General features: G+C 40.1%; 1 protein-coding gene across 3 annotated transcripts in view; it reads left to right on the forward strand.

Moving 5' to 3' along the window:
* LOC124794744 (laminin subunit gamma-1-like) overlaps positions 1-13,025 on the forward strand; it is a 337,502-nt gene that overhangs the window by 183,866 nt on the left and 140,611 nt on the right. For all 3 annotated transcript variants that reach the window (XR_007016605.1, XM_047258351.1, XM_047258352.1), the window contains one exon: positions 9,292-9,424. Coding sequence is in view for 2 of the 3 variants with exons in the window: in XM_047258351.1 (XP_047114307.1) it covers positions 9,292-9,424 (133 nt within the window). In the remaining variant the exon portion in view is untranslated. The remainder of the gene's footprint in view (positions 1-9,291; positions 9,425-13,025) is intronic.

Below are 13,025 nucleotides of genomic sequence, written 5' to 3' on the forward strand. Positions count from 1 at the left end.
TTGTGTATTTTACTCAATGCAAGAAGGGGATATTAATATACCTCAAGACCATCCACTACTAAATACATCAATTGGATTGCCTTTTGCATTCATTGGAGATTAGGCATATCCATTGTTGAGGCATTATTTCAAGTATTAACAGTCAGTGTGTTTTAGATCCATGAAAAGAATATTTCAACAAATGCTTTTCCAGACCATGATGATTAATAGAACGTGCTTTTGGAATAATGAGCACTAGGTGGAGCAAATTTTGGAAGCCAGTAGAAACTTCAGCATAATTTGCTGAAAACATTGTGAAATTTACATGTTCTCCACAATGCTCATTGACCTACAAGGATCCTTGAGTGTTGAGCAGAATACAGTAGACATCAAGCATTCTGTGCAAGGCATTTATCACACAGGATGAAACTCTAATAGATCTTCAATTGAAGCTGTCCAAATGAGATGGTTTTGAAAATAAAACATGATTTTCAGATATTTCTCAGCTATGCTACTTCAACTTTATTACTGCCTCTCATTTTAGGACAGTGAAAGAAATGAGAGATTAATGAAATGCATTCTGTACTTATGGTCTGTAATTCTGCTGCCACATCATCACATAACTTGCCCAAAAAGAATCAGTAGTGATGATAGTTGTCTTGGTGGACTCACAAAGGGTGCCAAGTAAAGACAGGTGCTATCAAAGCTTTTGCTGATATCATTTTCTCAACAGCGCAACAAAAGAAACATGAGCACCTGCAACAGTTCTGACACTGCTACCCACAGCGAAAGCCGAATTCTGCTGGCATTGCCCGACCACTGTCAGAGTTGCTCGAATGCTCTGGTCACTGCTCCCAGAAACAGGCTTGTTTGATTTGCTCAGTGCTACTCTGCTCTGTGCTGCTCCACATGCAGTGCCACTATAATCACTTGCACTGACATGCGCTGGTTTGTTATGTGATCGCTGCCCTACTCGCCGTGCCACACTGCTCCACTCTTGCCACACAGCTCCACTATAACTGCAGCCTAAGGGGGGCACAAAGGCCTCTTGTAATCAAATTCTTTTATTGGTCATAAGAGGACATATTACATCAGCTATTTTGAAACTTTCTGAGATGTCAAACATTATGGGAAGATATGAGAGAGGTACTGGTTGAAGTAAAGCAGTGAGGGCACACTGGGAGCCGTGCCTGGATAGCTGTCAGTAACAAAAAATCACCCATGAAAGGTGAAGTACATGGTAGGAATCTTGATCTATCACACAGTTTTAATATATCAGGATGTTTCAAAACAATGTGCACACTGCTGCAGAGTGAAAGATTATTCAAAATTTAGCTTTGATAGCAACTTAGACTTTCCATGATTTTGAAGGCACTCCTTTTGTAGAGATGAAAATGAGTTTGTACTTATAAAGACACATCTGTATGCCTAAGCATTTGACAACAATATGAAATGGATAGACACATAGATAGATACTCACAACATAGAGGAAGCACTGAGTGGCGGGCAGGCTCATGGAAATAAGATTGCTGGATCTAGCAGTGTTTTTTCAGTAAGCCTGCCTGCCACTCAATGCCTCCTCTATGCAGAGAGTAGCATTCTACTGCTTTTATTCCATCCCAGATTTTCTATTATTTAAGTATTTGACAATTTAGATCAGTGAGCGAACAAATTCAGGAAAGATTTTTCTTCTTAAATGACTTGTGTTTGTGTCTCTTTGTGTTCTTCAAGTATAATGTGTACAGAATTAATTTTTCTGTCCATGCATTTGAAAAGCTAACATAAAGGTATCTTTGATTTTTACCGACTAAAAAATTAGCTCGCTCAACTGTGTTCATTTGAAGACTTCAATAACTAACTCCCTTACCAGGTAGTGAGTTCACTAAGGAGTAGATGTTTAGAGGCAGCATTCAGCACTATTGATTTTGACTATACTATCAGCTTTCATTATGGGAAAAAAATATCCAAGCTATACCCAAAGTCAAGGATGTGTTCCAGGTCTGGCACTTTTCTCATGGAAATTGTTCAAATGGTTCAAATGGCTCTAAGCACTATGAGACTTAACATCTGAGGTCATCAGTCCCCTAAACTTAGAACTATTTAAACTTAACTAACCTAAGGACATCACACACATCCATACCTGAGGCAGGATTTGAACCTGTGACTGTAGCAGCAGCGCGGTTCCAGACTGAAGCGCCTAGAACCTCTCGGCCACAGTGGCCAGCAGAAATTGTTCTATTCTTCACTTAAAGAGCTGTCTATGAAGATGTCATCATTAAATTCAATAAGTAATAAGTATGGATTGCACATACAAATGAAGATATGGAGCAGTAAGGCTTTACCTAGTATGAAAGATGAGTCTCTTTAGATTCTTGTGATTTTTTTCTGTTATTGGTGTCTCAGGTTTCTTATTTGAAACTTCATAATAAATTATACAGGCTGGCCAAAATAAAAGTAACCTGGAAAATGTTCATAAAGTAACACAAAACAAGTTACCCTAGTCAATGAAAACAAAAACTGTTCTTTAGAGAAGATACTTGAAAGGACTACCATTGCTGTTGGAACATCATTCAGCTTTCTTGTCTGGAACTGGTGTGTGCACTCACAGGACATGAGATTTACATAACAAACTCTATAGCAGCAAGAACAACTAAATGGTTCAAAATAAAGTATTGTACTTAGCTTTTGTGGCATTGGTCTCCTCTAAGTTGAAAATGCATTATCTTTTCTTCCAAGGTCCTCTGAAATATCATTTAGATTAAGTTTAATATCCACAGTTGCCTCTAAAATAAAAACACTGGCCATAAAATCTGTTACAGATGTACAGGATAGTGGGAGCAATTTTAAGGAAGGGTATCTGGACCAATAGAATCCTCTGAAACTTTGAAGAGAACCTTGCAGGGTTTTATCGTTGATAAAAGTGTCTAAAACCTGGGGAAACAACTAACTGCTTGAAAAGTTGACCATTACAGACAAAATCCTGAGGATGGCATGGTAATGCAGAAGAGGATCATGTTAGCAGGTCGAAGGTCAGCAAACAGGAGAGAGAAGCAATCACACTTCGCTCCCCAGGTACTTGCATCTGCTGCACCACATGATTCCCTCTCATGCCCTTTTTGGCCAGGGATGAGTGAGGTCCATTCTAAGCATCCCCTGATCAGCAATCATGACTGTGTGAACAGCAACAGGTCAGCTGCATCTTCCAAAGTCATCAATAGGTTGTGAACAGTCTTCACAGCATCTCAACTTGAAGTAAAGGAATGGAAGTCCCCAATAAAATTTTTAAAATGTACTCCCCCCACCCACCTACCCCCTCCAAGCAGGTGGTTCCTATACAATCCTCGATATTCCACTGGAGTCAGTTATTGGCGTTAACAAAAATGATTAGACGTTGAGACTCCCTCGGACAGTCAGTGCAGGAATGGAGCCTTATGAATGAAGGGGTGGGGGGAGGGGGAAGTTGGAAGTTATTATAGTACCATATTCCATTGAATTAGTAGGGTGGATCTACAAGTTTGGTAAAAGTTGTACAGTTTTACAATGTTTATGTTTTTTTTAGTCTTTCTTATCAGTCCAGAAATGTTGATGAGCTCAAAGTGATGGCCTTGCTGTGTCTTGCCTTATGCATACAGTTGAAAGACCTACACAACTGCTAAGAGGGGCAATGTGCAGTAGCAGTGGGCAGTGTGTTGTGTGTGAGGTGGGGGCCAGCAGTGCAAGGTACGCTGTGGTGCTGCAGAGGTTTGTGGTGTGTGATGCATTGATGCCATCCCTTGAAATGTCTCCAGAACTGCAACACTCTATCCAGTGGGTATTAGTGGGATGCCAAGGGGTAGTGTTTAAATATGAAAGGGATTGAGTATAGTAGGGGTTTTTCTCTTTAGATTGCATCACTTCCACAAGTGATGTAACAAAGTTACTAATAAGAGAACATTAAAGTAGTTCTATTTGCTGCCATTGCAAGTCGTGGAGTTACAGCTGAAGTTATGTTTGAAAGCAAGCACTATCCATGAGATACAATGTCACTGATATAAAACATAACAAACCCATTAAGGAAAGTTCACTTCATATGAATAAACTCATAGCTATCTATACCGACGTTGGGTGGGAGGGGCATGCTAAACAATTGTTGTAGGTACCTGGTGGCTGGCTCTCAGATACAACTATTTGACATGTTTTGCAAAGGCTTTTACAATAACCTTTTCATAAATGTTCATATGTGAGACAGAGTGGCTCAATCAATTGTCATGAGTGCATACTTCTAAAGGTAAGTCAGGTAAATACAGTAGAAATAAATTCAAAATCATGTTGAAGAGGTATTCTGTTAGTGCGGACAATTTAAAAAGAGAGAGAGTGATGATGTTACACTGGGATTTGTTAAACAGAAAACCACTACCCATAAAAGTAAAATGTTAATTTTCAGGAACAAATGTATCCCTGTAGCAGAGTAGGGTGACAGTTAAAGACATGGTAAGGACTGCAGCCTCCTATTACTGACGGGGATGAATGTAGATGACTGTAATGCAGTCAAAATTTCAGGAGACAGGAGTTTAGTCAATTCTGCCAATATAATAAGTGTCTCACAATTAGATCTGTCTATTCAGATCATTAAGTCTGAACACAAATAGTTCTTTGTCTTGTGGCAGCACTGCAAATTGGCAAACATTAGGTTGGAATACATTTGTCGTTCGTTACTAACAGTCGGCATCTGGGAGGCTTACAGGTAGGGTTCAGTTTCGAGTATCAGTGATTGGTACATAAAGAAGTAAAATATGAAACGGTAACAACCACATATTTGACTGGGGGTTATGCTAACTGATTTGGCACTAGCCTTAGGGAAAGGCCAGAGAAGAAATTTGACTGTGGAGGGAATGTGCAGGGAACCAACAGGGATTATTTTTGAATAGGGTTAGGAAAGGAGATTTTCTGTCCAAACCATAGCTTCACAGTCAATCTTTGTATTGTGTACTACATGAGATAGCTGACTTGTACCAGAGTGGAAACAGGGCTTCAGGAAATGTGCAAGTTAGAAGGCTGAGACTGGCTAGTTCTTTGTGGGTCAGGTGGGGTTGGGAGCTAGGTGAGGTACCAGAGCTTTCACATAACCAACCAGAAGCAACAATGGAGGCCCTTAATATTTTTCCAAGGACAAGTACACAGATCAGTAGCCAGAAACATAGTTTTAGAAAGTAAGTACATAAACTTTTAATGATGACACAAGTGTGCATAGTGAGACATGCATCAGGATATGCTATATCCATGGAAGCTGCGTGTGGAGGTATGCAAATGTTTAACAGGGCACCAACATTAATGCAATGCTGAAAATGATATAGCTCTAGTCATCACAAAGATTCAATGGACATCTTTTCTACATTTGAAATAGTTGTTCATCCAGGCATCTGGGGTTGTTCATCCAGGCATCTGGGGTTGTTCATAGTTTACCTATGTGGTCACCCCAGGAAAGATGCTCTTGAATGATGGTGAGCAGAAAAACAGTGGAGCTTCACCTCAAGATCAGTGAGGGCTTGTGCCCAATGTTAGCAACATAGTTAATAGTGTTAGCTGCATACCAGATAGCTCACTCGGAAAAAGTTCACCCTCACAACAGAAGGCGTTTGATACAGTTTGCCACAGTCATTTAATGAATAAAGTAAGAGCATATGGACTATCAGACCAATTGTGTGATTGGATTGAAGAGTTCCTAGATAACAGAACGCAGCATGTCATTCTCAATGGAGAAAAGTCTTCCGAAGTGAGAGTGATTTCAGGTGTGCCGCAGGGGAGTGTCATAGGACCGTTGCTATTCACAATATACATAAATGACCTTGTGGATGACATCGGAAGTTCACTGAGGCTTTTTGCAGATGATGCTGTGGTGTATCGAGAGGTTGTAATAATGGAAAATTGTACTGAAATACAGGAGGATCTGTGGCAAATTGACGCATGGTACAGGGAATTGCAATTGAATCTCAATGGAGACAAGTGTAATGTGCTGCGAATACATTTAAAGATAGATCCCTTATCATTTAGCTACAAAATAGCAGGTCAGCAACTGGAAGCAGTTAATTCCATAAATCATCTGGGAGCACGCATTAGGAGTGATTTAAAATGGAATGATCATATAAAGTTGATCGTCGGTAAAGCAGATGCCAGACTGAGATTCATTGGAAGAATCCTAAGGAAATGCAATCCGAAAACAAAGGAAGTAGGTTCCAGTACACTTGTTCGCCCACTGCTTGAATACTGCTCACCGGTGTGGGATCCGTACCAGATAGGGTTGATAGAAGAGATAGAGAAGATCCAACAGAGAGCAGCGTGCTTCATTACAGGATCATTTAGTAATCGCGAAAGCGTTACAGAGATGATAGATAAATTCCAGTGGAAGACTCTGCAGGAGAAACGCTCAGTAGCTTGGTACGGGATTTTGTTAAAGTTTCGAGAACATACCTTCACCGAAGAGTCAAGCAGTATATTGCTCCCTCCTACGTATATCTCGTGAAGAGACCATGAGGATAAAATCAGAGAGATTAGAGCCCACACAGAAGCATACCGACAATCCTTCTTTCCACGAACAATATGAGACTGGAATAGAAGGGAGAACCAATAGAGGTACTCAGGGTACCCCCTGCCACACACCGTCAGGTGGCTTGCGGAGTATGGATGTAGATGTAGATGAACTTGGGAAAGAGAAGCTAGCTGACGCAGTAGAAAAGGAGAAGCAATGCCTCAATGATCTTGGCTTAAAAAAGGTGAAATAGGTAACCTGTACTGCTGGGAGAGTTTAGCTAACTGACTAGCAGCAAAAAAGGACACAAAGAATAGTGTGGATAGCTCAGCATGAGAGTAAGAATTAGACAGGTGAAGACAAAAAAGTAGTATCTGGCCGCAGCTGCCCACTGATAATAATTCATGATGCAGACTGGCAGAGCAGACAACTGTGGTGATGTGTCTTTGGTTGAGGAAGTAACTGGGTCATCCAAAGCATGTCAGAACTAGTCCCTAAATGGCAAGGGTGTGATACAGTCTCTCTAACCACCCATATATTAAAACAGCTATCACCAAAACCTGCCGGACAAGTTTCGCATCTTTTGACTACTGATTTCTCTGATGTATGCTCTTCAGTGGAGTCGCCAAGCTGTGTAACGTAACCCATTATGAATTGTGGGAGAGACTTGCTACATAGTGCTCTTACATGGTGCAGGAACATAGTGTGATGACATGGTAGTGCCTAGTCAGTATCAGTCTGAATGGGTTAGGTGTTAATCCTATTAATTATATGTGATACAAAGTAACTCTGCCAATCCCTCTGGATTATGTAAATAGCCTTTTGATTGTCTGATAGCAAATGGGACTGTATATTGTGTAGGTGGTGGTGTAGTGTGGGATGGCCGGTAGGGTGGTAGCCTTTGACTCGGAAATACTCAGTTAGGACGAAAAAGATAAATGCATAGTTTCTTGAGGCTAATGGTAATCTGTTGGAACTTCTTAATTCACTTAGAACTGGATGTAAAATTGGTTGTTGGTACTCAGCACCTCGTTAATGAATAAAACAGTGTAACGGGAAATGTCTTTCAACTTGGCTGAGGAGAGGCACATACCAACATAATAAAGAAGTTCACTCACATATGGACTGGTTTAAATACTTATGCTGGCTAAGTGTGGTACTAAGTTATGTGAGCCTGCATCAGGAATATGGTGGCACAGCAGCAGGAAATTCCCACTACAGGGAAGTTAAGTGGAGCTGGCATTATCTGGGCATGAAGGCACAGAAATTGCCCGAAGTATGGAGGAGGAAGGGGAAATTAGTGTTTAATATTCCACCAACAATGAGGTCATTAGAGCACAAGCTTTGATTGGGGAAGGACAGCAAAGGAAATCAGCTGTGCCATTTCACAGGAACCATCCTGACATTTACCTTAAACAATTTAGGGAAATCACAGAAAACTAAATCTGGATGGCCAGACAGGGGTTTGAACCTTCATCCTCACAAATGAGAGTCCAGTGTGCTACTCACTGTGCCACCTCACTTGGTCCATAGTAAGGAAACACGTAAAGTCTTCATTAGGGAGGGGGGGGGGGGGGGGGGGGGAGGTGACTACATGGCAGTACATCAAAATCACAAGAAATAGTTATTCAGTTCATACAAAATAATAACATAGCAAATATCACATGTCCTGAAATAATTTAATTGAATAGATAAAAAAATCTACCCACCAAGCAATGACATGAAGACACACATATAAAAAAAAAGGTATTTAAATTTGCAAGCTTTTGGAATCAGTGGCTCCTCCTTCTTGCTGAAGGGTTGAGAGGAAAGGTCGAAGGGTGAAGGAAAAAGACTGGTGAGATTTAGGAAATGGGTACAGTTTGGGAAAGCTGGCAAGAACTGCAGGCCAGGGGAGACTTACCTGATGGGATGAGAATGAGAGACTGATTACCAGATGGAATTTGAAAAGCTGAGAGCTTAAAGGTGGAAGTTGAGGTATTATGCAAGACAGATATTACTGTCAAAACATTGTGCAGGAGTTAACAAGAGTGGAAAACTGAGTGCATTGTATGTGATGGAGGGCAGAGGGGGGGGGGGGGGGGGGGGGGGATTTAGAGGTGTCAGAAAACGAAAGATACAGAAAACTAAATGGGAGTGAAGAAAGGAATAGTTACTATGAAGAAATTCTGAGACCAAAGAAATTACTGTAAATTGAGGCAAGGTGAGGGGCACAAACCAAGGACATGCTGCAATGCCAGTTCCCACTAGCAAAGTTCTGAAGAACTGGTGTCTGGAAGAAGAATCCACATGGTGTGTGTGGTGTCATGCTGTACTGCACACTCTGCAACAGGCTGTCATGTTTTGCCAGCATACATTCTCTGCCTATGCCAATTCATCATAAGGGATAACTTTGTGGTAGTCATGCTGATGTAAAAGGCTGAACAGTGTTTACATAACAGCTGGTATATGACGTGTCATGATGGTTGCCCCTTTGGTATTACTTGTTTACCAGTTATACCTGTTACAGTTGTTACCTTTAAATGTTGTGAATATTTATTTGCTGCCCATCTTTCATTGCACTGAATGTAACAGTTATTCCTATATTATTATTATTATTATCATTATTATTATTGTTATTATTATTAAGAGTAGTTTTACAGTCATGATGATGTAAGAATAACTGTTACATTCAGTGGAATGATAGCTGGATAGGGACTGCATATTTCCAAAGTTATGATAACATTAATTCCTTTGTTATTATTTATTAAATGTTTGTTCTCTTGCAAGTAATAATTAAAGCAATGCACCTACTTCATTATTTTCAGAAGCAGTATCAAACGTTTCGTCTTCATGAACATCGTGTGTATGAATGGCTGCCTCATTTATCCTCTCAAGAATTTATTCACATTTTATCCAATATATCATCTTTCCAGATCAAGGGAACTAGCAGCACTAAAGGTAAAAACATGATGTACATCTTCTTGTCATTATTAATGTAGGCTTCTTCAACAAGTATCACTTTCTGGAATTATAATGTCAATTATCATTCACAGGTTGTCCAGTAACCAAGACTGTATATCTGTAACCTTCTACAGACATACACAGCCTGATAACCCCTTGCTGCTTAGATTGTGCTGTAATGCAACATAAACTAGTGTACCTTCTCTGTAGATGCCCATCCATATGGTAGTGTTTTGCAGATTTTACACAGTTAGAGCGGGTGCGGTCCAACTCCCGTTAGAAAGCAGGTTTCTACTTGGTTTCATATCTGAAGTGTCTTAATTTGTTAAACATCTCAGAACACGATGGTCCGTGTTCTTGTCCCATCCTAGTTCTCTAGGACCTTAGTCTCAGCACTCACTTTCTGCAGCCAATAGCACACAGTTCCAAACCAGCTGATCTTAATCTGTGTTGTTGCAATGAGCTTTGTCTCTACTGGACAACAGTTGATTTCTATTTACATAAATTACATGAAGTTGTCTGTCCACCAATCCCACTGGCTTCCCCCTACCCTTTTCCTAAATATGTACAAGCAGTTTAGTGACCGAATCTGAGTGAACCTGAGGATGGCCATTTGTGTGCAAAATCATGGCTCAAACACAACTACCATGAATAGCAGCACTGAAACTGAGCTTCAGATATGCACAGCTTGGTGAACGTTTTAATAAATTATAAAGATGGGCCTTTATACAATTTTAACAACATGAACTTTTTTATTGAGTGACTGAGCTAAGGTCAAATTAATTACTTCTTGAATACATTACTAAAGTGATGTCAAGGGGGGTACATTTGTATTTTAATATGTTTGTAACGATTAAAGATGTCAGGCCTGGTAATCTAGAGATTAATCATGTGCCAGGAAACTGAAAGGCCATGGGATCAAACCCCAGTTGAACTGCAGGATATTTCAGTCTGATTTTAACATCTCATGATGTGAAGATATGCCAGAAATGACATGAGGTCCAGATTCCATGTTAAACTATAGGTTCCCTTTCCCTAGCAGGATTATTGGAGCAAGTCAGGGACATCCAAGTTGCGAAAACAGCATCCATTTGAAAGGCTTTCATCAAGCCGTTGAACCACACAAGACTATTATTATAGCTCTATAGATGACAAATGAGTCTGAGATGCTGACTGAATATTAAACTTGTGGTAAGGCATCTTCAATGATGGTGGGTGAAGACCAGATCACTCCAGATGGGATCAGTTAATAAGAAAAGGACTGACAGAAAGATCCATGGAGCTCATGAGCTAGAAATGCCATCCAACTCTTTCAATACCTTGAGCAATCTGTTTTTATAATTGTAGTTCAGTATCAGTTGTACGTCTGAACATCTGGTGCTTGTTGACAATTTTCCAGCTGCTCATTGACAACAAAGTGTGTTTATATCCCAAAAAGAAAGTCAAGGTTGTACAATGTGGACCAACAATAATTAGAAGAAATTCATCATGTCCAATGACTCTTACTGCCAATAGCACATTTGATATTAGTGTGTCTTGCACTTTCTTGGTGTCCCATTTGTGTTGCTCTCTAAGGATAACTTATGGCCAAGAATTAAGTGGATCTTGAAGAGAAATAGCTGAATTTTATGGTGCAAATTTTATTCACTAACAAAGAACTTTACATTCCATTATTGGAATGCTCTAATACAACCCAGATCTGACATTTGTTTATGCACAGCCAGCACACAGAATGCCCAATCATAATGAATGTTGCAAATTTTCTCATATTTTTGCACATACTTCTTGTCACACAAGTGAAAATTTGACATTCTGCAGTGTGTTTTTGGAAATATCTGGTTTGATTTGAAGTTTCATTATGTACAACTTACTCTAAGCATTTTGTTTGCATACATTTGGCCGACATTAGTGAACTTGCATTAATACAGGGTTTATCAGATTCTCATCATTTTACATATTCTTGTCATCACTTGACATATTCTTATAGTTGAACAAATATAGCACATCACAGAATACTCACCTATTTTTAACACACTCAGAACTTTTTTTTTAATGTATGGTAGTTAATTCTTTCGATCACAAGTGAAAACTGTGAGAGAAGGCATAAGTGAGTGGTGCGTTTCGTTGTGAGGATTTAGTAAATGGTTTCACTGACATGAATGCAGTGTCAGGGACACTGTAGAACTCACAGAGGACCTCTGTTGGAGCTACAAGATTTGCACGAGAAGCAGTTTGACAGAGAAGCAGAAAAGTAAGATCTATACCTTTAAGAAGAAAGACGCTAGTGAGGAAGAATGCAGGCTGTCAGGTGGCTGGTGGTTGGGAACTAGCAGTTAGTAGCAGTTGGAGGGGAGGACCTCATAGTCTCACAGTTTTATAGGTTCCAGCTACCATATTCCTTGTTGTTGTTGTTGTCGCAGTCTTCAGTCCAGAGACTGGTTTGATGCAGCTCTCCATGCTACTCTATCCTGTGCAAGCTTCTTCATCTCCCAGTACCTACTGCAACCTACATCCTTCTGAATCTGTTTAGTGTATTCATCTCTTGGTCTCCCTGTATGATTTTTACCCTCCATGTTGCCCTCCAATTCTAAATTGGTGATCCCTTGATGCCTCAGAATACGTCCTACCAACCTATCTCTTCTTCTGGCCAAGTTGTTCCACAAATTTCTCTTCTCCCCAATTCTATTCAATACCTCCTCATTAGTTATGTGATCTGCCCATCTAATCTTCAGCATTCTTCTGTAACACCATATTCCTTAAAGGAAGTCATTTTTGTACATATACTGTGCCTTTATTTTGAAATCATCTTATTTCAGTATTTAGTGGTTAGTTAAGTTCCCTACTTGGGCATTATCAAGCTAAATCACCATAAAAATTCTTATGATGCTTACAGAATATTATGATTCACACAGTATTGTGGAGAAAAATCAACACATGGTGGGGTCCCTGATAAGAGTTTTGCGCAATCATAGCAGGAATGAGCACAGCTATCTCAGGTGTGAAGTCTCTGTGTAAAATTAAAAAAGTATAGCCCTTTTTGTTTTGTCACTGTACCAGCATACATACCTTATTAAGAGATGTTAGCACAGCTGTTGAAGTTGAGTTACACATGACATGTAAATATCTTAAAACAAAATAGGATACTTGTCAATGAATGCATGAACAGCCTATACAAGGAAATGGCTTATTGTCCATGAACAGAAATATATGTTCTAATTCTGAACACAATAAAAGACATGGCTGTGATAAACCAACAGCTATTTATTAGGTCATGATGTGACAGCATATACAGTTAGTGATATGTACAAGACCACTGGCTGGAGCTGCTGCACAGCTATATGAAGAGCATTTGCCCACAAGGGGCTGCTGGCTTTCATCTGTAGGTGATTATGGCACCATCCATAGTCAGTGGCCTCTGGTGGAGGCCTGGAGCAGCTCTGTGACACTCTGATGGTTGACACATCTGTAGTACCTGAAACAGACATCCTGGGCATGAACAGTTCCTGGTCCACATGAACCAGCAAGTAGGGGCGGAAGTGCCGCAAGTGTGGACATGTTTGTCTTCCTATCCCTTCCAGAGAGCATGTAGATGACTGCA

The sequence above is a fragment of the Schistocerca piceifrons genome, chromosome 4 (assembly GCF_021461385.2).
Source record: "Schistocerca piceifrons isolate TAMUIC-IGC-003096 chromosome 4, iqSchPice1.1, whole genome shotgun sequence".
NCBI classification, from domain to species: domain Eukaryota; kingdom Metazoa; phylum Arthropoda; class Insecta; order Orthoptera; family Acrididae; genus Schistocerca; species Schistocerca piceifrons.